Raw genomic sequence first — 22,962 nt, 5'->3', positions numbered from 1 at the left:
TCCACCGTTTCCGCTGCTCCCGTTGGTGCTAAAACGGATCAAGAGAGGGTTCGTCACAGTCATTCTAATAGCGCCTCATTGGCCTCGGAGGGCTTGGTTCTCGGATCTCCTCGGGTTACTCGCAGACGATCCGTGGCCACTCCCACTACGTCCGGACCTGTTACAACAGGGTCCGTTCCTTTACCCCGATTTAGCGCGGCTGCGTTTGACGGGGTGGCTGTTGAAAAGGCCATCTTAAGGAAAGAGGGCATTCCTGAGTCTGTTATACCAACCATGGTACGAGCTAGGAAGCCGGTTACGGCAGCTCATTATTATAGAATTTGGCGTACTTATATAGGTTGGTGTGAAGCTCGGAAATTTCCGACATCGTCTTTTAAATTATCCCGTCTTTTGTTATTTTTACAAATGGGGTTAGATGGAGGACTACGTCTTTCCACATTAAAGGTGCAGGTATCTGCGTTGTCAATTTATTTTCAAAGGAAATTGGCCTCGTTGCAGTCAATACATACGTTTCTACAGGGTGTAAAGAGGATACAGCCTCCTTTCATTCCACCTACAGCACCATGGGACTTGAATCTGGTTTTAGATTTCTTACAGTCCGATTACTTTGAACCCTTACAACAAGTGGATATTAAATTTCTCACTTGGAAAACGATCTTTCTTTTAGCCTTAGCTTCGGCTAAGCGTGTTTCAGATTTGGGTGCCTTGTCATGCAAGTCACCGTATTTAATTTTTCATGATGACAGAGCGGAACTTCGGACGAATCCCGCTTTTCTACCAAAGGTAGTGTCGTCTTTTCACATCAATCAACCAATAGTAGTTCCTGTGTTAACAGGAGACTCTGGAACGTTGGATGTGGTTCGCGCATTGCGTATCTATGTTTCCCGAACGTCTACTGTGCGTAAGACAGATACGTTGTTTGTTCTCTATGACGCAGCTAAGAGGGGTTGGCCAGCCTCTAAGCAGACCTTATCCAGATGGATCAAACTGACTATACGTCAGGCTTACCTTTATGCTAAGTTACAGCCACCTACTTCAGTAACAGCTCATTCCACACGTTCTGTGGGGACGTCATGGGCAGCGAGTCGTGGGGCTTCTACGACACAGCTTTGCCGTGCGGCTACTTGGTCGTCAGTGCACACGTTTGTGCGCTTTTACAAGTTTGATACGTTCGCGGCAGCAGCATCTAGCTTTGGCCGTTTAGTGTTACAGGTGCCAAACAGCTCTCCCGCCACGGAGGAGACTTTGGTACATCCCAAGAGTACTCCAGTGACCCCTAGTGGATGAAAAAGAAAATAGGATTTTGGTACCTACCAGGTAAATCCTTTTCTTTGAATCCATAGGGGGCACTGGACGCCCACCCAGAGCAGTTTACCTGTTTTAGGAGTCCAGTGGTTCTTATGGTAACACACTTTCACGACTGGTTTAAATTTAACAAGGGTTAATCAGTTATGGTGTCAACTGTTTAGTTGTCTGTTACGTTGTGTCAACTTTATTGTTGTCTGTGAGACTATATGTAATTCTCCTTTTGTCAATCTCTCTATCGATCCTGTTCGGCTCAGTAAAAAACACTGAAGTGCTGCAGGATATGGAGGGGAGGAGTAGTCTCAAAAATTAATTTATTCAGTGCCTTCTTCCGGTGGAAGCCGTCCATATCCCAAGAGTACTCCAGTGCCCCCTATGGATTCAAAGAAAAGGATTTACCTGGTAGGTACCAAAATCCTATTATGTGGCCAATGGGACACTACTCAGACCTACCATTGCCTGTGCGTGGGTGAGTAGTACTATTGAAAAGTGGTCGCAAAACTTGTCATCAGACATTGACACAATAGATAGAAACGAGATTCTCCTAAAGTTAGGTCATATCAAGGACGCTGCTGCGTACATGCTGGAAGCAATGAAGGATATTGATCTCTTCGGATCAAGAGCCGCTACCATGGCGATCTCAGCACGAAGGGCGTTGTGGATTCGCCAATGGAATGCTGACGCAGATTCCAAAAGGAATATGGAGGCTCTCCCGTATAAAGGCGAGGCCTTGTTTGGAGATGGCCTGGATGCCTTAGTTTCTGCGGCTACCGCAGGGAAGTCGACATTCTTGCCTAACGCTCCTGCGCCGGCAAAAAAGACACATCACTCTCAGATGCAGTCCTTTCGGCCCAATAAGTACAAAAAGGGTAAAAGTTCCCCTTTCTTTGCGGGTAAAGGAAGGGGAAAAGGAAAAAAGTCTGCAGCGTCTCCAGGATCACAGGAGCAGAAATCAACCTCTGCTTCTGCCAAATCTTCAGCATGACGCTGGGGCTTCCTTGCGGGAGTCCGCTCAGGCGGGGGCATGTCTGAAACTTTTCAGTCAGTTCTGGGTTCAATCGGGCCTGGACCCGTTGGTCTTACAAATAGTGTCCCACGGGTACAAACTGGAGTTTCAAGACCTTCCCCCATGCCGATTTTTCAAATCGGCCTTACCAGCTTCTATCCCAGACAGGGAGGTGGTAGCAGCAGTGATACAAAAATTGTGTCAGGATCAAGTCATTGTCCTGGTTCCCTTGTCGCAACAAGGAGAAGGGTTTTGTTCAAGCCTCTTCGTAGTTCCGAAGCCGGACGGCTCGGTCAGACCGATTCTGAACCTGAAAACACTGAATCTCTACCTGCAAAGGTACAAGTTCAAGATGGAATCCCTGAGGGCAGTGATTTCCAGTCTAGAGGAAGGGGACTTCATGGTGTCAGTAGACATAAAAGATGCCTACTTACGTGTTCCCATTTATCCTACACATCAAGCTTATCTGAGATTCGCAATACAGGATGGTCATTACCAGTTTCAGACGTTGCCGTTCGGACTCTCCACGGCACCGAGGGTATTTTACCAAGGTGATGGCGGAGATGATGGTCCTCCTTCGACAGCACGAAGTCAATATAATTCCTTATCTGGACGATCTCCTGATAAAAGCAAGGTCCAGGGAAAGGTTGGTGCAGAACATTGCACTCTCCCTGACAGTACTTCAGCAACACGGTTGGATCATAAATTTTCCAAAGTCACAGTTGGAACCGACGACAAGATTGTTTCTAGGGATGATACTGGACACAGAAGTACAGAGGGTATTTCTTCCAGTATAAAAGGCTCTGGAAATCCAGAGAATGGTCAAACAGATTCTGAAACCAACAAGAGTGTCGATTCATCAATTCTTTCGGGTGTTGGGGAAAATGGTAGCGGCCTACGAGGCCCTACAATTTGGCCGATTCCATGCCAGAGTATTCCAGTGGGACCTGTTGGACAAGTGGTCCGGATCCCATCTACATATGCACCAGAGGATAATCCTGTCATCCAAAGCCAGAATTTCGCTCCTGTGGTGGCTAAACAGTTCTCACCTCCTAGAGGGACGCAGGTTCGGGATTCAGGACTGGGTCCTGGTAACCCCGGATGCAAGTCTCTGAGGCTGGGGGGCAGTCACACAGGGGGAAAGCTTCCAAGGAAGATTATAAATTGGAAGGTTCTGCGCACTGAGTGTCTTTTATTCTATAGCTAGCCGGGGTGTGCTGCTCGTTCTGATGGGTGTTCCTACCCACCTATACGTAAATGGAGAAGCTTAGTGGATATACCACAACAGAACTGCGCTCAACCCCTAAGGTGTGTGTGTGTTTAGCTAACGAATGCACATCAGATGTGATAAAGGATAATGTATGAACAGACCCAAATATGAGTTTGCACTTGGATATAGAAATCACAAAAATAACAATATGATGCAAATTAATTGTTGTGAGCCACTGTATTTATTGTATACTGGCCAATCTAAAGGTGTGCGGTTAATGCCCAGGGTGGGCGATATTGTCTCTTATAAAGTTCATGCAGGTGGGCGATATTGTCTCTTATAAAGTTCATGCAGGTTATAATACAGACTGCGGCGTCCCGCACATCTGCTGTTGAAAAATCTTTAGGAAAAAAATAATAATAATAAATGCTGGTGTTTCGGTTTTTGGTGTATGTCCACATCCACTAATTCCAAAAGTTCTCAAGATCATAAGAAGAACAAGGGTTTGAGTGATCCTCATTGTCCCAGACTGGCCAAGGAGGGCTCGGTATCCAAATCTTCAGGAGTTGCTCATAGAAGATCCTCGGCCTCTTCCTCTTCGCGAGGACCTGCTGCAGCAGGGGCCGTGCGTGTATTAAGACTTACCGCGGCTACGTTTGACAGCATGGCTGTTGAGCGCCAGATCCTAGCCCAGAAGGGTATTCCCAAAGAAGTCATCTCCACTCTTATTCAGGCCAGGAAAGGAGTAACGTCTAGACCAGAGGTTCTCAAACTCGGTCCTTGGGGGCCCACACAGTGCATGTTTTGCAGGTAACCCAGCAGGTGCACAGGTGTTTTAATTACTCACTGACACATTTTAAAAGGTCCACAGGTGAAACTAGTTATTTAACTTGCGATTCTGTGAGGAGACCTGCAAAACATGCACTGTGTGGGCCCCCGAGGACCAAGTTTGAGAACCTCTGGTCTAGACATTACCACCGTATTTGGAGAAAATGTGTCTTGGTGTGAATCCAAGAAGGCTCCAACGGAAGCGTTTCAGTTAGGAAGTTTTCTCCATTTTCTCCAGACGGGTGTGGATGCGGGCCTAAGATTGGATTCAATCAAGGTCCAGATTTCGGCCTTGTCCGTTTTCTTTCAGAAACAATTGGCCTCCCTTTCAGAAGTTCAGACGTTTGTGTAAGGGGTTCTGCACATCCAACCTCCATTTGTGCCTCCGGTGGCACCATGGGATCTTAACGTGGTGTTGCAGTTCCTTCAATCCGATTGGTTTGAACCTCTCCAGGAGATAGAGTTGAAGTTTCTCACTTGGAAAGTGGTCATGCTGTTGGCCTTGGCATCCGCAAGGAGGGTGTCTGAGTTAGGGGCTTTGTCTCACAAGAGCCCGTACTTGATCTTCCATGAAGATAGGGCTGAGTTAAGAACTAGTCAGCAATTTCTTCCAAAGGTGGTTTCTTCTTTCCATATAAACCAACCTATTGTGGTGCCAGTGGCTACTGACACCTTCGCTGCTTCAAAGTCTCTGGATGTTGACAGAGCTTTGAGAATTTATGTCGCAAGAACAGCTCGGATACGGAAAACAGAGGCTCTGTTTGTCCTGTATGCTCCCAACAAGATTGGGGGGCAGATGTATTAACCTGGAGAATGCATAAGGAAGTGATAAACCAGTGATATGTGCAAGGTGATAAAGGCACCAGCCAATCAGATCTTAACTGTTAATTTACATATTGGAGCTGATTGGCTGGTGCCTTTATCACCTTGCACATATCACTGGTTTATCACTTCCTTATGCCTTCTCCATGTTAATACATCTGCCACACGGTGTCCTGCTTCTAAGCAGACTATTGCGCGCTGGATCAGAGGTACGATTCAACACGCTCATTCCACGGCAGGATTGCCGGTACCGAATTCGGTGAATGCCTATTCTACAAGAAAGGTGGGCTCATCCTGGACGGCTGCTCGGGGGGTCTCGGCATTACAGCTTTGCCGAGCAGCTACTTGGTCAGGGTCAAACACGTTTGCTAAATTTTACAAATTTGACAACTTGGCCGATGAAGACTTAAAGTTTGGTCAGTCGGTGCTGCAGGGTCATCCGCACTCTCCCGTACGTACTGGAGCTTTGGTATAACCCCATGGTACTGAAGTGGACTCCAGCATCCTCTAGGACGTATGAGAAAACAGGATTTTAATACCTACCGGTAAATCCTTTTCTCCTAGTCCATAGAGGATGCTGGGCACCCAACCCAGTGCGTACTTTACCTGCAGTAGTTATTTTGTTAAAGTTACACAGGTGTTGTGTTAAATTTATTTTCAGCAGGTTGCTGCGATAGTTCATGCCCATTGGCATGTGTTATGTTGAATGCTATGTTGTGCAGCATGGTTGAAGTGTGAGCTGGTATGAATCTCACCGTTGGCTTAAAAGTAAATACTTTTCTCTGACGTCCTAGTGGATGCTGGGAACTCCGTAAGGACCATGGGGAATAGCGGCTCCGCAGGAGTCTGGGCACAAAAGTAAAGCTTTAGGACTACCTGGTGTGCACTGGCTCCTCCCCCTATGACCCTCCTCCAAGCCTCAGTTAGTTAGATTTTTGTGCCCGACCGAGCAGGGTGCAATCTAGGGGGCTCTCCTGAGCTTCTTAGAAAAAGTTAGTTTTAGGTTTCTTATTTTCAGTGAGACCTGCTGGCAACAGGCTCACTGCATCGAGGGACTAAGGGGAGAAGAAGCGAACCTGCCTGCTTGCAGCCAGCTTGGGCTTCTTAGGCTACTGGACACCATTAGCTCCAGAGGGACCGAACACAGGCCCAGCCTCGGAGTCCGGTCCCGGAGCCGCGCCGCCGGCCCCCTTACAGAGCCAGAAGCAAGAAGAGGTCCGGAAAATCGGCGGCAGAAGACATCAGTCTTCAACAAGGTAGCGCACAGCACTGCAGCTGTGCGCCATTGCTCCTCAGGCACACTTCACACTCCGGTCACTGAGGGTGCAGGGCGCTAGGGGGGGGCGCCCTGAGCAGCAATAAAAACACCTTGGCTGGCGAAAATACACCACATATAACCCCCAGGGCTATATGGATGTATTTTAACCCCTGCCAGAATACAGCAAAACGCGGGAGAAAAGTCTGCCGAGAAGGGGGCGGAGCCTATCTCCTCAGCACACGGGCGCCATTTTCCCTCACAGCTCCGCTGGAAGGACGTCTCCCTGACTCTCCCCTGCAGTCCTGCACTACAGAAACAAGAGGGGGGGGCACTAATTTGGCGCAGTAATAATAATAAAAACAGCAGCTATAAGGGAAAAACACTTTTTATAGGGTTATCCCAGTATATATATAGCGCTCTGGTGTGTGCTGGCATACTCTCCCTCTGTCTCCCCAAAGGGCTAGTGGGGTCCTGTCCTCTATCAGAGCATTCCCTGTGTGTGTGCAGTGTGTCGGTACGATTGTGTCGACATGTATGAGGAGGAAAATGATGTGGAGGCGGGGCAATTGCCTGTAATAGAGATGTCACCCCCTAGGGAGTCGACACCTGAGTGGATGGGCTTATGGAAGGAATTACAGTGTCAGCTCTTTACAAAAGACGGTTGATGACATGAGACGGCCGGCTACTCGGCTTGTGCCTGTCCAGGCGTCTCAAAGGCCATCAGGGGCTCTAAAACGCCCGTTACCTGAGATGGCAGATACAGACGCCGACACGGATACTGACTCCAGTGTCGACGATGAAGAGACGAATGTGACTTCCAGTAGGGCCACACGTTACATGATTGAGGCAATGAAAAATGTTTTACATATTTCTGATAATACAAGTACCACGAAAAAGGGTATTATGTTTGGTGAGAAAAAACTGCCTGTAGTTTTTCCTGCATCTGAGGAATTAAATGAAGTGTGTGATGAAGCGTGGGTTTCCCCCGATAAAAAAAACTGATAATTCCTAAAAGGTTATTGGCATCATACCCTTCCCGCCAGAGGATAGGGCACGTTGGGAAACACCCCCTAAGGTGGATAAAGCGCTCACACGCTTGTCTAAACAACCTGCTGACAGAAAGCAGGAGAATATCCTAAAATGTATATACACTCACACGGGTGTTATACTGCGACCAGCAATCGCCTCAGCCTGGATGTGCAGTGCTGGGGTGGCTTGGTCGGATTTCCTGACTGAGAATATTGATACCCTAGATAGGGACAGTATATTACTGACTATAGAGCATTTAAAAGATGCATTTTTATATATGCGTGATGCACAGAGGGATATTTGCCGACTGGCATCAAGAGTAAGTGCGCTGTCCATCTCTGCCAGAAGAGGGTTATGGACGCGGCAGTGGTCAGGTGATGCGGATTCCAAAAGGCATATGGAAGTATTGCCTTATAAAGGGGAGGAGTTATTTGGGGTAGGTCTATCAGACCTGGTGGCCACGGCAACTGCTGGGAAATCCACATTTTTACCCCAGGTAGCCTCTCAACATAAGAAGACGCCGTATTATCAGACGCAGTCCTTTCGGCCCCAGAAGGGCAAGCGGGCAAAAGGCTCCTCATTTCTGCCCCGTGGCAGAGGGAGAGGAAAAAGGCTGCAGCAAACAGCCAGTTCCCAGGAACAGAAGCCCTCTCCCGCTTCTGCCAAGTCCTCAGCATGACGCTGGGGCTTTACAAGCGGACTCAGGCACGGTGGGGGCCCGTCTCAAGAATTTCAGCGCGCAGTGGGCTCACTCACAAGTGGACCCCTGGATCCTTCAGGTGGTATCTCAGGGGTACAAATTTGGAATTCGAGACGTTTCCCCCTCGCCGTTTCCTAAAGTCTGCTTTACCGACGTCTCCCTCCGACAGGGAGGCGGTATTGGAAGCCATTCACAAGCTGTATTCCCAGCAGGTGATAATCAAGGTACCCCTCCTGCAACAGGGAAAGGGGTATTATTCCACGCTGTTTGTGGTACCGAAGCCGGACGGCTCGGTGAGACCTATTTTAAATCTGAAATCCTTGAACACTTGCATACAGAGGTTCAGATTCAAGATGGAGTCACTCAGAACTGTCACTATCAGTTTCAGACGCTGCCGTTTGGATTGTCCACGGCACCCCGAGTCTTTACCAAAGTAATGGCCGAAATGATGATACTCCTTCGAAGGAAGGGAGTTTTAATTATCCCTTACTTGGACGATCTCCTGATAAGGGCAAGATCCAGGGAACAGTTGGTAGTCGGGGTAGCACTATCTCAAGTAGTGTTGCGGCAGCACGGTTGGATTCTCAATATTCCAAAATCGCAGCTGATCCCGACGACACGTCTTCTATTCCTAGGGTTGATCCCGGACACAGTCCAGAAAAAGGTGTTTCTCCCGGAGCAGAAAGCCAGGGAGTTATCCGAGCTAGTCAGAAACCTCCAAAAACCAGGCCAAGTGTCAGTGCATCAATGCACAAGGGTCCTGGGAAAAATGGTGGCTTCCTACGAAGCAATCCCATTCGGCAGATTCCACGCAAGAACTTTCCAGTGGGACCTGCTGGACAAATGGTCCGGATCGCATCTTCAGATGCATCAGCGGATAACCCTGTCACCAAAGACAAGGGTGTCTCTCCTGTGGTGGTTGCAGAGTGCTCATCTTCTAGAGGGCCGCAGATTCGGCATTCAGGACTGGGTCCTGGTGACCACGGATGCCAGCCTGCGAGGCTGGGGAGCAGTCACACAAGGAAGAAATTTCCAGGGCTTGTGGTCAAGCCTGGAGACATCACTTCACATAAATATCCTGGAGCTAAGGGCCATCTACAATGCTCTAAGCCTAGCAAGACCTCTGCTTCAAGGTCAGCCGGTGCTGATCCAGTCAGACAACATCACGGCAGTCGCCCACGTAAACAGACATGGCGGCACAAGAAGCAGGAGGGCAATGGCAGAAGCTGCAAGGATTCTTCGCTGGGCGGAAAATCATGTGATAGCACTGTCAGCAGTGTTCATTCCGGGGGTGGACGACCTCCACCCGGGAGAGTGGGGACTTCACCCAGAAGTCTTCCACATGATTGTAATCCGTTGGGAAAAACCAAAGGTGGACATGATGGCGTCCCGCCTCAACAAAAAATTGGACAGGTATTGCGCCAGGTCGAGGGACCCTCAGGCAATAGCTGTGGACGCTCTGGTAACACCGTGGGTGTACCAGTCAGTGTATGTGTTCCCTCCTCTGCCTCTCATACCCAAGGTACTGAGAATTATAAGACGGAGAGGAGTAAGAACTATACTCGTGGCTCCGGATTGGCCAAGAAGGACTTGGTACCCGGAACTTCAAGAGATGCTCACAGAGGACCCGTGGCCTCTACCTCTAAGAAGGGACCTGCTCCAGCAAGGACCCTGTCTGTTCCAAGACTTACCGCGACTGCGTTTGACGGCATGGCGGTTGAACGCCGGATCCTGAAGGAAAAAGGCATTCCGGAGGAAGTCATCCCTACCCTGATCAAGGCCAGGAAGGATGTGACCGCAAAGCATTATCACCGCATTTGGTGGAAATATGTTGCGTGGTGCGAGGCCAGGAAGGCCCCAACGGAGGATTTTCAACTGGGGCGATTCCTGCATTTCCTGCAAACAGGAGTGTCTATGGGCCTAAAATTGGGGTCCATTAAGGTTCAAATTTCGGCCCTGTCGATTTTCTTCCAGAAAGAACTGGCTTCAGTTCCTGAAGTTCAGACGTTTGTCAAGGGGGTGCTGCATATACAGCCTCCTTTTGTGCCTCCAGTGGCACCTTGGGATCTCAATGTAGTTTTGGGGTTCCTCAAATCACATTGGTTTGAACCACTTAAATCTGTGGATTTAAAATATCTCACATGGAAAGTGGTCATGCTGTTGGCCCTGGCTTCGGCCAGGCGCGTGTCAGAATTGGCGGCTTTATCCTGTAAAAGCCCTTATCTTGATTTTCCATTCGGACAGGGCGGAATTGAGGACTCATCCTCAGTTTCTCCCTAAGGTGGTGTCAGCGTTTCACCTGAACCAGCCTATGGTGGTGCCTGCGGTTACTAGGGACTTGGAGGACTCCAAGTTGCTGGACGTTGTCAGGGCCCTGAAAATATGTTTCCAGGACGGCTGGAGTCAGAAAATCTGACTCGCTGTTTATCCTGTATGCACCCAACAAGCCGGGTGCTCCTGCTTCTAAGCAGACTATTGCTCGTTGGATTTGTAATACAATTCAGCTTGCACATTCTGTGGCAGGCCTGCCACAGCCAAAATCTGTAAAAGCCCATTCCACAAGGAAGGTGGGCTCATCTTGGGCGGCTGCCCGAGGGGTCTCGGCTTTACAACTTTGCCGAGCAGCTACTTGGTCAGGGGCAAACACGTTTGCTAAATTCTACAAATTTGATACCCTGGCTGAGGAGGACCTGGAGTTCTCTCATTCGGTGCTGCAGAGTCATCCGCACTCTCCCGCCCGTTTGGGAGCTTTGGTATAATCCCCATGGTCCTTACGGAGTTCCCAGCATCCACTAGGACGTCAGAGAAAATAAGAATTTACTTACCGATAATTCTATTTCTCGTAGTCCGTAGTGGATGCTGGGCGCCCATCCCAAGTGCGGATTGTCTGCAATACTTGTACATAGTTATTGTTAACTAAATCGGGTTATTGTTGTTGTGAGCCATCTTTCCAGAGGCTCCTCTGTTATCATGCTGTTAACTTGGTTCAGATCACAAGTTGTACGGTGTGATTGGTGTGGCTGGTATGAGTCTTACCCGGGATTCAAAATCCTTCCTTATTGTGTACGCTCGTCCGGGCACAGTATCCTAACTGAGGCTTGGAGGAGGGTCATAGGGGGAGGAGCCAGTGCACACCAGGTAGTCCTAAAGCTTTACTTTTGTGCCCAGACTCCTGCGGAGCCGCTATTCCCCATGGTCCTTACGGAGTTCCCAGCATCCACTACGGACTACGAGAAATAGAATTATCGGTAAGTAAATTCTTTTCTCGAAATGTCCGTCTCCCTGGGCACAGTTCCTATACGGAGGTCTGCAGGAGGGGCATAGAGGGAGGAGCCAGTTCACACTCTGGAAAAGTCTTAAAGTGCCCATGGCTCCTGCAGAATCGTCTATACCCCATGGTACTGAAGTGGACCCCAGCATCCTCTACGGACTAGGAGAAAAGGATTTACCGGTAGGTATTAAAATCCTGTTGGTTTTTTTTGTTTGTTTTTCTCCATCATAATGCAGTAGGTCTCATTGATAGGTATAAGTTGTGGGATAAGGTGAGCAGATTACATTTTGCCAGGACAACCCTCACAGATGTAAAGAAAAATCTCTCCTGTGTGAACTGGTGGGGGTGGGGATTGTTAGTGCCCGCCCTGACCAGTGTATTTATTTATACATCTTCCACAATAAGATAAACTGTGTGTCTATATTTTGGCTGTGCCAGATTGCTAACCAGCAACGAGGTACCCACATTTCCTGCCGCTTTCTTCATGGACCTCTAAGTATTGAATTTCACTGAATGCTATCCTATCACATACACTCTCTTCAAAGCTAAAGAGGCAAATATGTGACAGACAGACAGCATTACCTCTTACACAGCTAACTAATCATTCCTAAATCGCCTAGTGAGCGCCTTGACGAATATTGTGAAACATTTGCAGGCAGAGGACAGCAGAAATACTGCCAGCTGCTTCGCCTCATCTGTACAATTTGCAATAGCGGATGCTTCCCGTCAGGCTAGTGCTATACACAACCGAGACACAAGAAATGTACAGTTCCTAAGAATTGCTGGAAGCAACAAGTAGAAGTGACCTTGTTCTAACTTTGTTTCCCTTTGTGTTTCATGCGTTAAATAATACACCACAGGCATAGAAACCAGTGCAGATCCATAAGTCCAGTTTACAGTATGCCGTTTACCTATGGAAATTTCCTCGCGTCTATATTTGTATAAAAAGTAGATTTTAATAAAGGAAAATTTAATTTGTGAAATAGTTTTAGCTCCTATCTGACAGCACATAATCAGAATGGTGGATGCAGTTGCTATGTCGACAGTCATAATGTCAACACCACAATGTCGGCAGTTATGATGTGGACACTGTTAAAATCTGCTGAATGTCGACTTGTTCACAATGTCTTTGAGAAATAAAGATTTTGTGGACTCTGGTTCAATATAGTCTGCTTAATCCAACCCACTTGATTATCTGCCCAAACAGATAAGGAAAATTTGCAAACATAAAAAAAAAAAAAGGGACAGATCAAAGACGACATAGACATATATTACATATATTAACACAGGATGGTGAACAATTAGATATTTATACGTCACTTGTTCCTTTTACGGGAATATCTTCCAAATTCATTCAGTTCTTATGCCAAAGTCCAACACTCGAAAAGGATCATAAGGAGAAAAAGATGAAAACCTATAATGTGTAGTAATTTGCACAATGTCTCTTGATAAGTGTCCAGAAACAGAGCCCTGGTGTCTTTTCTTTCTTTCAGAAGAGGTTCAGTAGAATAGAGTCTCACCACCACACACAGGATATTTGTATATTGCAGCATACCGAAACTCACTTCTAAACAATTTTAGATGTACATATAAAGGTATCTTTATTTTACAGATGATATGATCATTTTCCGGCGAAAAATTGCAGCGAATTTGCGGATAATTGAATACCTCACTATGTCTTATTACATTATCAAAGAGAAGGGTAGCATCATTTATTTGCTACTGTATCTTTCCAGAGAGGGACATTTTGTTATTTTGTTTTTTTGTATTTATTTATTTATTTTAAATATGCTTTTTATAAAACACCCAGTTTCTCTGCATGGATAACCTCCTCTCCTTCTGTCTCCCGTCTAGCTGGCCATCTGACATTTGAATGCAGGAACTTTCTCCGCGTGGACCCACAGAGGGACATTGTGCTAGATGTCAGTAGCACGAGCAGTGAAGACACCGATGAAGAAATTGAGATTTTAAATAAACCCCCAGTTTCTGCAGAAACGAAAAGTAAGTAAAATGAGCAGTGCGTGTTCTGAAGATGCAGTCTTCAGTGTAATGTTCTCTATAAGTCGTATTTCTTACATTTTGTCCTTTTGTTTATCAGCGTCACATTAAAGTGATCACACAGTTAAGTCTTAAAGGACAGCCAGCGTGACAGAGGTTTCATTATACTCCTAATATTGATATAGTACTATTTCTAGAGTTTCTGAGCATACATAGACCGTTAAACTTCTAGTAATACTGGAAATCCATGGTGGTGGGAACATAAATATGAAACATCAAAGATTACACAATAACCACTGTGACATATATACCCATAATAATCGTTAGTTAGCCTCAGGTGACGCTAGTACCAAGGTCATTGAGGGTAATTCAGAGTTGATCATAGATGTGCTAAATTTAGCACATCTACGATCATTTACTCTGACATGCGGCGGGACGCTCAACTCAGGGCTAGTCCGTCCCGCATGTCATGCCCCGCCCTCCCCGCACACATACAAAAGCATTGCACGGCGACTATGCTTTTGTATCTGGCAAGTAGCTCCTGCGTGCTGTCACCCACCGTGTTCTTGGTCGCAGAGCACACGCAGCAGCCACGTCCCGCCCCAACTGTCCGGACACGCCTCCGTTGTCTTGACCACGCCCTGCCAAAGGCATTCTAATGCTGTTGGCACGCCTCCTCCCGCCTCGCGACCACCTCTGACTGTCGATCAGGCGGAGGCAATCTCAGCCCTGAGATGCTGATAGCATCCCACTGGGCTCCCGGGGTGCATGTGCGCACTCCACAAAGTAATTCAGACTGTGATCCACTGTGCAGTCCATGCTTTGTTTTATCATTAAAGATGCGCTGACTCTGTAGTAAAATCACATTTTACATAAGTTCATGCAATATAAAGCAGTAACTTAAACAACTGTGAAGACTTTTTTTTTTTTTTTCCTGCAAATTGAAAAACACTTTTTACTACTTGATATTGATGTCATGTGAACACTAAATTACTGTTGAGTCAGTGCATCTTTAATCATAACAAAGCACCGACTGTACAGAGACCCAGCTTCTGTTTTAGGATTTTCAACACTTGATGCTAACGTCTGTGTGGAATGTATTCACCAGAATGATGATTATGGGTATAGAGGAATGGTTATTGTTTACTTACTTATACATATATATACTTACACATACTTGCTGCGGGTATGGGTCATTAGGTCGACAGTCATTAGGCCGACCACGATTGGTCGACAATGACTAGGTCGACACTTGAAACAGGTCAACAGTCATTAAGTCGACATGAACAAGGTCGACATGGAAAAAGGTCAACTTTTTATTTTATTTTTTTGGTGTTTTCTTCCTAAAGTGATGCGGTACCCCAGTTAGTGCACCGTGTCACCTGCTTTGGGCAAGGTGCCTCACTCCGCTGTCGCTGCGCTCACGTTACTATTCTCAATCGTAGTCCACCTGGATCGTAAAGTATGAAAAAGTTTTATAAAAAAGGGAAAAACGCATACCAACTTTTTTCCATGTCAACCTAGTGACTATGTCGACTGATGACTTAAGTGTTGTAGACCTAATGACCGTATCCCCTTGCTGCAGTCACATTAAACAGACCTCCTAGTCATGCCATACTGTGGCTCGGTAGCACCGTGCATCTTTAGGTGTAATTTTTCCATTAAAATGCGTCTTAGTCGCTATGCGTATAGGACGCACAAGCAGCTTTTGCTTTTAAAATATGCGGCATGCCTATATTGTGTGTGTGTGTGTGTGTGTGTGTGTGACTGTAGCTTTAAAAATGAAGCGTCTCCCCCCCCCCCCCCCCCCCCCTGCAACCTGTATGCGAAGTACATTTTATTGTGGTATAGCCATGTCAACCTGTGTGTATCTGTATGCACTGTGGGGGTCATTCAGACTGGATCACTGCCGCAGCAATAGCAGTCTGAAGCCCTCTGTAGAGTGCGGGCGCACTACGCATGCGCACCCCGGGAGGCCCAGTGAGATGCTAACAGCATCTCAGGGCTGCGATCTCCTATGCCTGATTGACAGCCAGAGGCAGTCACGGGGCGGGAGGGGATGTGCCAACGGCATTACAACGCTGTTGGCGGGGTGCAGTCCAGTAACTGCAGTCGTGTCCGGACCGTTCCAGGGGCGGGCCGCCGCAGCTGCGTGATGTCAAACGCAGCCACTGCGACCCGGGACGCAGCGGGTAGCCGCCTGCCAGCGCGCCAGAGAGGCAAGACTGTGCAGGCAGGGAGCTACTCAGAAGGTGCAAAAGCATCGCCATTGTGCAATACTTTTGTACTCTTGCAGGGGGTAGGGCCTGACATCCGGGGCGGACTAACCCTGTGCTGGGCGTCCCCCCGCATGCCAGAGAAACTGATGGTAGATTTGCTAAATTTAGCACATCTACGATCAGATCTGAATCACCCCCTAGATATGGCCATGTCTCAGACTTCCCTACGTGTGGTTTTCTGTATTTATCATTGTCACCCTGTGTGTATCTCTGTGATATATTGCTGGGTCTCATATTCACCTGTGTGTTTATCAGTATGTATGGCTGGTCACTCATCTCTGGGTCTCTATGTACATTGGGGGTCATTCCGACCCGATTGCTCGCTGCAGTTTCTTGCAGCGCAGCAATCGGGTCGGAACTGCACATACGCCGGCGCTGCAGTGCGCCGGCGCATGCCAGCCGTCATTGCCTAGCGATCGCCTCTGAGGCAGAGGGGACGGACTACAACGGCTGCGTGACGTCACACGCAGCCGCTGCGGGCCGGGGAGAGACAAGTAGCTCCCAGCCAGCACGCTAAAGCTGCGCTGGTCGGGAGCTACTCTTGAAGTGCAAAGGCATCGCTGCTGTGCGATGCCTTTGCACTTCTGCGGGGGGGGGGGGGGGGGGGGGGGGGACTGGCCCTGTGCTGGGCGTCCCCCCGCATGTCAATGTGAATGATCGTAGCTTAGCACAGCTACGATCAACACGGAATGACCCCCATTATACATTACTGTCTTACACTCGCCTGTGTGTAGTGTCAGTATATATTGCTTTGTTACTTACCTGTGCGTCTCTGTGTACGCTATATATTGCTGCGTCTCGCATTCACCTTTGTGTGTATCCGTTTATATTGCATTGTCACTCACACGTGTGCATCTATGCATAGAGGTTATTGGCTAACTCTGGGGGCCTTGTGTGAACTGTCAGGTACCACCCAGGCACACGCAGACACCAGCCATGCCAATTTGAGAGGGCTCAGACTCTAAGCCGGTAATGTGGAACTTCAGTTATTCCCTCCTCTTAAACACAGTATTCCCTTCCTTGATATGAGTACATTCATACAGTGGAGTGTACGGCATGTGGGGTTTGAATTAGTTTCCTTTCTCTAACGTCCTTGAGGATGCTGCATTCTGGGTGTGCACTGACTCCTCCCTCTATGCCCCTCCTCCAGACCTCAGTTTTACACTGTGCCCAGAAGGAAATGGGTGCACTGCAGGAAGCTCCCCTGAGTTCTCTGCCTAGAAAGCATTTTTGTTTGGATTTTTTCTATATTTTTACAGGGAGCACTGCTAGCAACAGGCTCCCTGCATCGAGGGACCGAGGAGAGAGGGGCAGGCCTTCTTAAATGATAGGCTCTGCTTCCTCGGCTACTGGACACCATTAGCTCCAGAGGGGGTGAACACAGGTTCGTCCTGGGCGTTCACTCCCAGAGCCGCGCCGCCGTTCTCCTCACCGAGCCAGAAGAAACGGTCAGAAGACGTCTCAGGCGGCAGAAGCCTTCAGAGCTTCACTGAGGTAACGCACAGCACTGCAGCTGTGTGTCATTGCTCCCATACACCTCACACACTCCGGTCACTGTAAGGGTGCAGGGTGCAGGGGGGGCACCCTGGGCAGCAATATAACACCTCTCTTATGGCAAAAGACAATATACATGTACAGGTGGGCACTGTACATGTATATAAAAGAGCCCCCGCCATTTTTTAATAACTTTGAGCGGGACAGAAGCCCGCCGCCGAGGGGGCGGTGCTTCTCCCTCAGCACTCACCAGCGCCATTTTCTCTCCACAGCACCGCTGAGAGGAAGCTCCCCGGACTCTCCCCTGCTTTACACACGGTGAAAGGGAGTTTGAAGGAGAGGGAGGGGGGGGGGCACATAATTGGCGTTTTATTACTACTCGGCGCTTCTGGAAAAGGGCATTCTGTGGTTTTTGTTTTCCAGGGGTATAGCGCTGGGGTGTAGCGCTGGGGTATGTGCTGGCATACTCTCTCTCTGTCTCTCCAAAGGGCCTTAAAGGGGATACTGTCTTCAGAAAAGAGTTTCCCTGTGTGTTTGAAGTGTGTCGGTACGCGTGTGTCGACGTGTTTGACGAGGAAGGCTCGCTTAATGTGGAGGGGGAGTGCTTGAATGTCATGTCGCCGTCGGCAACGCCGACACCGGAATGGGTGGATATGCTGAATGTCTTAAATGCAAATGTCAATCTATTGCATAAAAGGTTAGACAAGGCTGAAGCTAGGGATCAGTCAGGTAGCCAGACCATGCCGGTCCCTGTGGCGCCAGGACCTTCGGGGTCTCAGAAGCGCACCATATCCCAGATCGATGACACAGATACCGACACGGATACTGACTCTAGTGTCGACTATGAAGATGCAAAATTACAGCCGAGGGTGGCAAAAGGTATTCGGTACATGATTATTGCCATTAAAGAGGTTTTGCATATTACTGAGGAAACCCTGTCCCTGACACGAGGGTACACATGTATAAAGGGAAAAAGCCTGAGGTCACCTTTCCGTCCTCATTTGAGCTGAGCGAATTGTGCGAAAAGGCTTGGGAATCTCCAGATAGGAGACCACAAGTTCCCAAAAGGATTCTTATGGCGTATCCTTTTCCACAACGGATAGGATACGATGGGAATCTTCGCCTAAAGTAGACAAGGCGCTGACACGCTTATCCAAAATGGTGGCACTGCCTTCTCAGGATACGGCTTCCCTCAAGGATCCTACTGATCGCAGGCAGGAAATTACCATGAAGCACATTTACACTCATTCAGGTACTATTGTTAGACCGGCTATGGCGTCGGCCTGGGTTTGTAGTGCTGTTGTGGCATGGACAGATTCCTTATCTACGGAGATTGACACCTTAGATAGGGATGCCATTTTAATGACCATAGAGCATATCAGAGATGCTGCCTTGTATATGAGAGATGCTCAAAGAGACATTTGTTTATTAAGCTCCAGAATAAACCAGAATCATCAGAATCAGGTTTATTGGCCAGGTATACTTGCGTATACTAGGAATTTGTCTTCGGTTTGCTTTACAACAGCCAAGTAGGTAACAGATAAGCAGGTGGGGGGGTAAGCAAAGTCACACAGATAGGGTATACGGTAGGAACACAAGTGAGTTACATGTACGTCTAGTCAGTCAATGTTCAGGAGTTCAGCAGGCGGACCGCTTGGGGAAAGAAACTTTTGAGGCTTCTGGCGGGGACGGCCCTGTAACGCCTGCCTGAAGGAAGCAAGTTAAACATGCTGTGGCCGGGGTGTAGCTGGTCTTTTACTATCTTCATTGCCCGCTTTTTAGCTGTGGACAAGTACAGGTCCTGGACTGAGGGAAGGTCGGCCCCGATGATCTTCTCTGCGGTTCTGACCACCTTTTGGAGCCTGCATCTGTCCCTCGCGCTGGCGGAGCTGTACCATACGAGTATCGAGGAGCACAGTACCGACTCCACAATTGCGGAGTAGAAGAGGAGCAGAAGCTTCTGTGGGATGTTGAACTTCCTTAGTTGCCTGAGAAAGAACAACCTCTGCTGCGCTTTCCCAACAGTGGCGTCAGCGTTGGACCCCCATTTAAGGTCCCGGGAGATTGTGGTCCCTAGAAACTTGAAGGAGTCCACTAGCGATACCACACTGTCAGCAATCGTTAGCGGAGGTGCACTAGATGACTTCGTCCTGAAGTCCACTATCATCTCGACAGTTTTGAGGGGGTTGAGCTCGAGGTTGTTGTGGATGCACCACTGGGCCAGCCGGTCTACTTCCCGTCTGTAGGCCGATTCGTCCCCATCCTTGATGAGGCCGATGACAGTGGTGTCATCGGCGAATTTGATGATCCTTACTGATTGCGCCTCTGAGGTACAGTCATTTGTGTACAGGGAGAAGAGCAGGGGTGAGAGGACACAGCCCTGAGGGGCCCCTGTACTAATGGACCGCGCTTGAGTGATGAATTCCCCCGCTTTCACCACCTGTGTCCTATCTGTTAGGAAGTCTTTTATCCAGGAACAGGTAGCTTCTGGGACCCCTAGGCGAAGTAATTTGGGGTGGAGGATGCTGGGGACGATTGTATTGAAGGCCGAGCTGAAATCGACAAACAGGACCCTCGCGTAGGTACCGGGAATGTCTAGGTGCTGTAGAATGTAGTGCAGGCCCAGGTTGACTGCATCCTCGACACACCGATTTGAGCGATAGGCGAACTGCAGGGGGTCTAGTTGGAGGCCAGTCACAGTTTTCAGGTTATTCAAAACCAGACGCTCAAACGTTTTCATGACCACAGACGTCAGTGCTATCGGCCTGTAGTCGTTCAGGTTAGTGATAGTGGGTTTCTTGGGGACCGGGACTATAGTAGACCTTTTGAGGCAGGAAGGGACTTTCTGTAGCTCCAGCGATTTATTCAAGATCTTGGTGAATATGGGGGCGAGCTGACCCGCACATGCTCTTAGGGCAGATGGTGACACTCCGTCAGGACCCGGAGCTTTCCTGGTTTTGGCCCTTTTGAACAATGCTATGTCTATTTCTGCTAGGCGGCTCTTGTGGACCCGACAGTGGACGGGAGACGCTGATTCAAAGCGGCATATGGAGTCCTTGCCTTACAAAGGGGAGGAGTTGTTTGGAGACGGCCTCTCGGACCTTGTCTCTACTGCTACGGCTGGTAAGTCGAATTTCTTACCTTATGTCCCCCCGCAGCATACAAAAAAGGCACCTCATTATCGAATGCAGTCCTTTCGTTCCAATAAGAGCTAGAAGGTACGGGGATTGTCCTTTGTTGCCAGAGGAAAAGGCAAGGGAAAAAAGATGCACACAGCTAGTTCCCAGGAGCAGAAGTCCTCCCCTGCATCTGCAAAGTCCACCGCATGACGCTGGGGATTCCCGGGGGGAGGCAGATCTAGTGGGGGCTCGTCTTCGGTTTTTCAGCCACGTCTGGGTTCACTCGCAGGTGGATCCCTGGGCATTTGAGATTGTTTCTCAGGGATACAGGCTGGAATTCGAAGACTTGCCTCCTCGACGGTTTTTCAAATGTGCTCTGCCGGCTTCCCCGTCAGAGAGGGAGCTAGTGTTGGCAGCAATCCAAAAATTGTATATTCAACAGGTGATTGTCACAGTTCCTCATCTCCAGCAAGAAGAGGGATATTACTCAACCCTATTTGTGGTCCCGAAAACAGACGGTTCGGTCAGACCCATTTTAAACCTAAAATCCCTGAACCTGTACTTGAAGAGGTTCAAGTTCAAAATGGAATCACTCAGGGCGGTCATCGCCAGCCTGGAGGGAGGGGATTGGATGGTGTCCCTGGACATAAAGGATGCTTACCTTCATGTTCCGATATTCCCCTTTCACCAGGCGTTCCTGAGATTTGCAGTGCAGGACTGTCACTACCAATTTCAGACGTTGCCATTTGGGCTTTCCACGGCCCCGAGAATTTTCACCAAGGTAATGGCGGAAATGATGGTGCTCCTGCGCAGGCAGGGTGTCACAATTATCCCATACTTGGACGATCTCCTCATAAAGGCGAGATCTCGGGAGAAGTTGCTGGACAGCGTGTCTCTGTCCATGAAGACGTTGCAGTTACACGGCTGGATTCTCAATATACCGAAGTCCCAGCTAGTCCCTACAACGCGTCTGACCTTTTTGCGCCTGATTCTAGACACAGACCAGAAAAAGGTTTTTCTTCCGATCGAAAAGGTTCAGGAGCTCATAGCCCTGGTCAGGAACCTATTAAAGCCAAAAAAGGTTTCAGTGCATCATTGCACACGGGTTCTGGGGAAGATGGTGGCTTCATACGAGGCCATCCCCTTCGGCAGGTTCCATGCAAGGACTTTTCAATGGGACCTCTTGGACAAGTGGTACGGGTCCCATTTACAAATGCATCAAAGGATCACCCTGTCTCCCATGACCAGTGTATCTCTCCTGTGGTGGCTGCACAGTGCTCACCTACTAGAGGGTTGCAGGTTCGGCATTTAGGACTGGGTCCTGGTGACCACGGACGCAAGCCTCCGAGGCTGGTGAGCAGTCACACTGGGAAGAAATTTCCAAGTTCTCTGGTCAAATCTAGAGACTTGTCTCCACATCAACGTCCTGGAGTTGAGGGCCATATACAACGCCCTGCGTCAAGCGGAGGAATTGCTTCGGGGGAAACCGGTTCTGATTCAGTCAGACAATGTCACGGCAGTGGCTCATATAAACCGCCAAGGCGGAACAAGGAGCAGAGTGGCCATGGCAGAAGCGACCAGGATTCTACGCTGGGCGGAAGGCCATGTAAGCGCACTATCAGCAGTGTTCATCCCGGGGGTGAACAACTGGGAGGCGGACTTCCTCAGCAGGTACGACCTGCATCCGGGAGAGTGGGGACTTCATCAAGAAGTCTTCGCACAGATCACGGGTCGGTGGGGACTGCCTCAAATAGACATGATGGCATCCCGTCTCAACAAAAAGCTAAAGCGGTATTGCGCCAGGTCAAGGGACCCTCAGGCGGTAGCGGTAGACGCTCTGATGACACCTTGGGTGTTCAGATCGGTCTATGTGTTTCCTCCTCTTCCTCTCATACTCAAGGTGTTGAGAATAATAAGAATAAACAGGGTCAGAACAATCCTCATTGTTCCAGATTGGCCACGGAGGACTTGGTATCCGGGGCCGCAAGAGTTGCTCACAGAAGATCCGTGGCCTCTTCCTCTAAGGCAGGACCTGCTGCAGCAGGGGCCCTGTCTGTTCCAAGACTTACCGCGGCTGCGTTTGACGGCATGGCGGTTGAACGCCGGATTCTAGCGGAAAAAGGGATTCCGGAGGAGGTCATTCCTACCCTGATCAAGGCTAGGAAAGACGTGACGTTGAAACATTATCACCATATTTGGCGAAAATATGTTTCTTGGTGTGAGGCCAGAGCTGCTCCTACGGAGGAGTTCCAGTTGGGCCGTCTACTTCACTTCCTTCAAACAGGAGTGAATTTGGGCCTAAAATTAGGGTCCATAAAGGTCCAAATTTCGGCCTTATCCATTTTCTTTCAAAGAGAATTGGCCTCTCTTCCTGAAGTACAGACTTTTGTTAAGGGAGTGCTGCATATTCAGCCTCCCTTTGTACCTCCGGTGGCGCCTTGGGATCTTAACATGGTGTTACGTTTCCTCAAGTCACTTTGGTTTGAACCACTCAAAACAGTGGAGTTGAAATACCTCACGTGGAAAGTGGTCATGTTGTTGGCATTAGCTTCGGCAAGGCGTGTTTCAGAACTGGCGGCTTTATCACATAAAAGCCCATACTTGGTTTTTCACGTGGATAGGGCAGAGTTGAGGCCTCGTCCT

The 22,962-nt window shown here is 48.7% G+C and overlaps 1 protein-coding gene across 2 annotated transcripts in view; it reads left to right on the top strand.

Annotated features, from left to right (window-relative positions):
• SREK1IP1 (SREK1 interacting protein 1) overlaps positions 1 to 22,962 on the top strand; it is a 278,208-nt gene that overhangs the window by 95,796 nt on the left and 159,450 nt on the right. For both annotated transcript variants that reach the window (XM_063963145.1, XM_063963148.1), the window contains exon 3: positions 13,284 to 13,430. In XM_063963145.1, coding sequence (XP_063819215.1) covers positions 13,284 to 13,430 — 147 coding nt within the window. The remainder of the gene's footprint in view (positions 1 to 13,283; positions 13,431 to 22,962) is intronic.

This window comes from Pseudophryne corroboree, chromosome 1 (assembly GCF_028390025.1).
Source record: "Pseudophryne corroboree isolate aPseCor3 chromosome 1, aPseCor3.hap2, whole genome shotgun sequence".
NCBI classification, from domain to species: domain Eukaryota; kingdom Metazoa; phylum Chordata; class Amphibia; order Anura; family Myobatrachidae; genus Pseudophryne; species Pseudophryne corroboree.
Note: the sequence above shows the minus strand (reverse complement) of the source record. Positions and strands in the feature narration are given on the sequence as shown.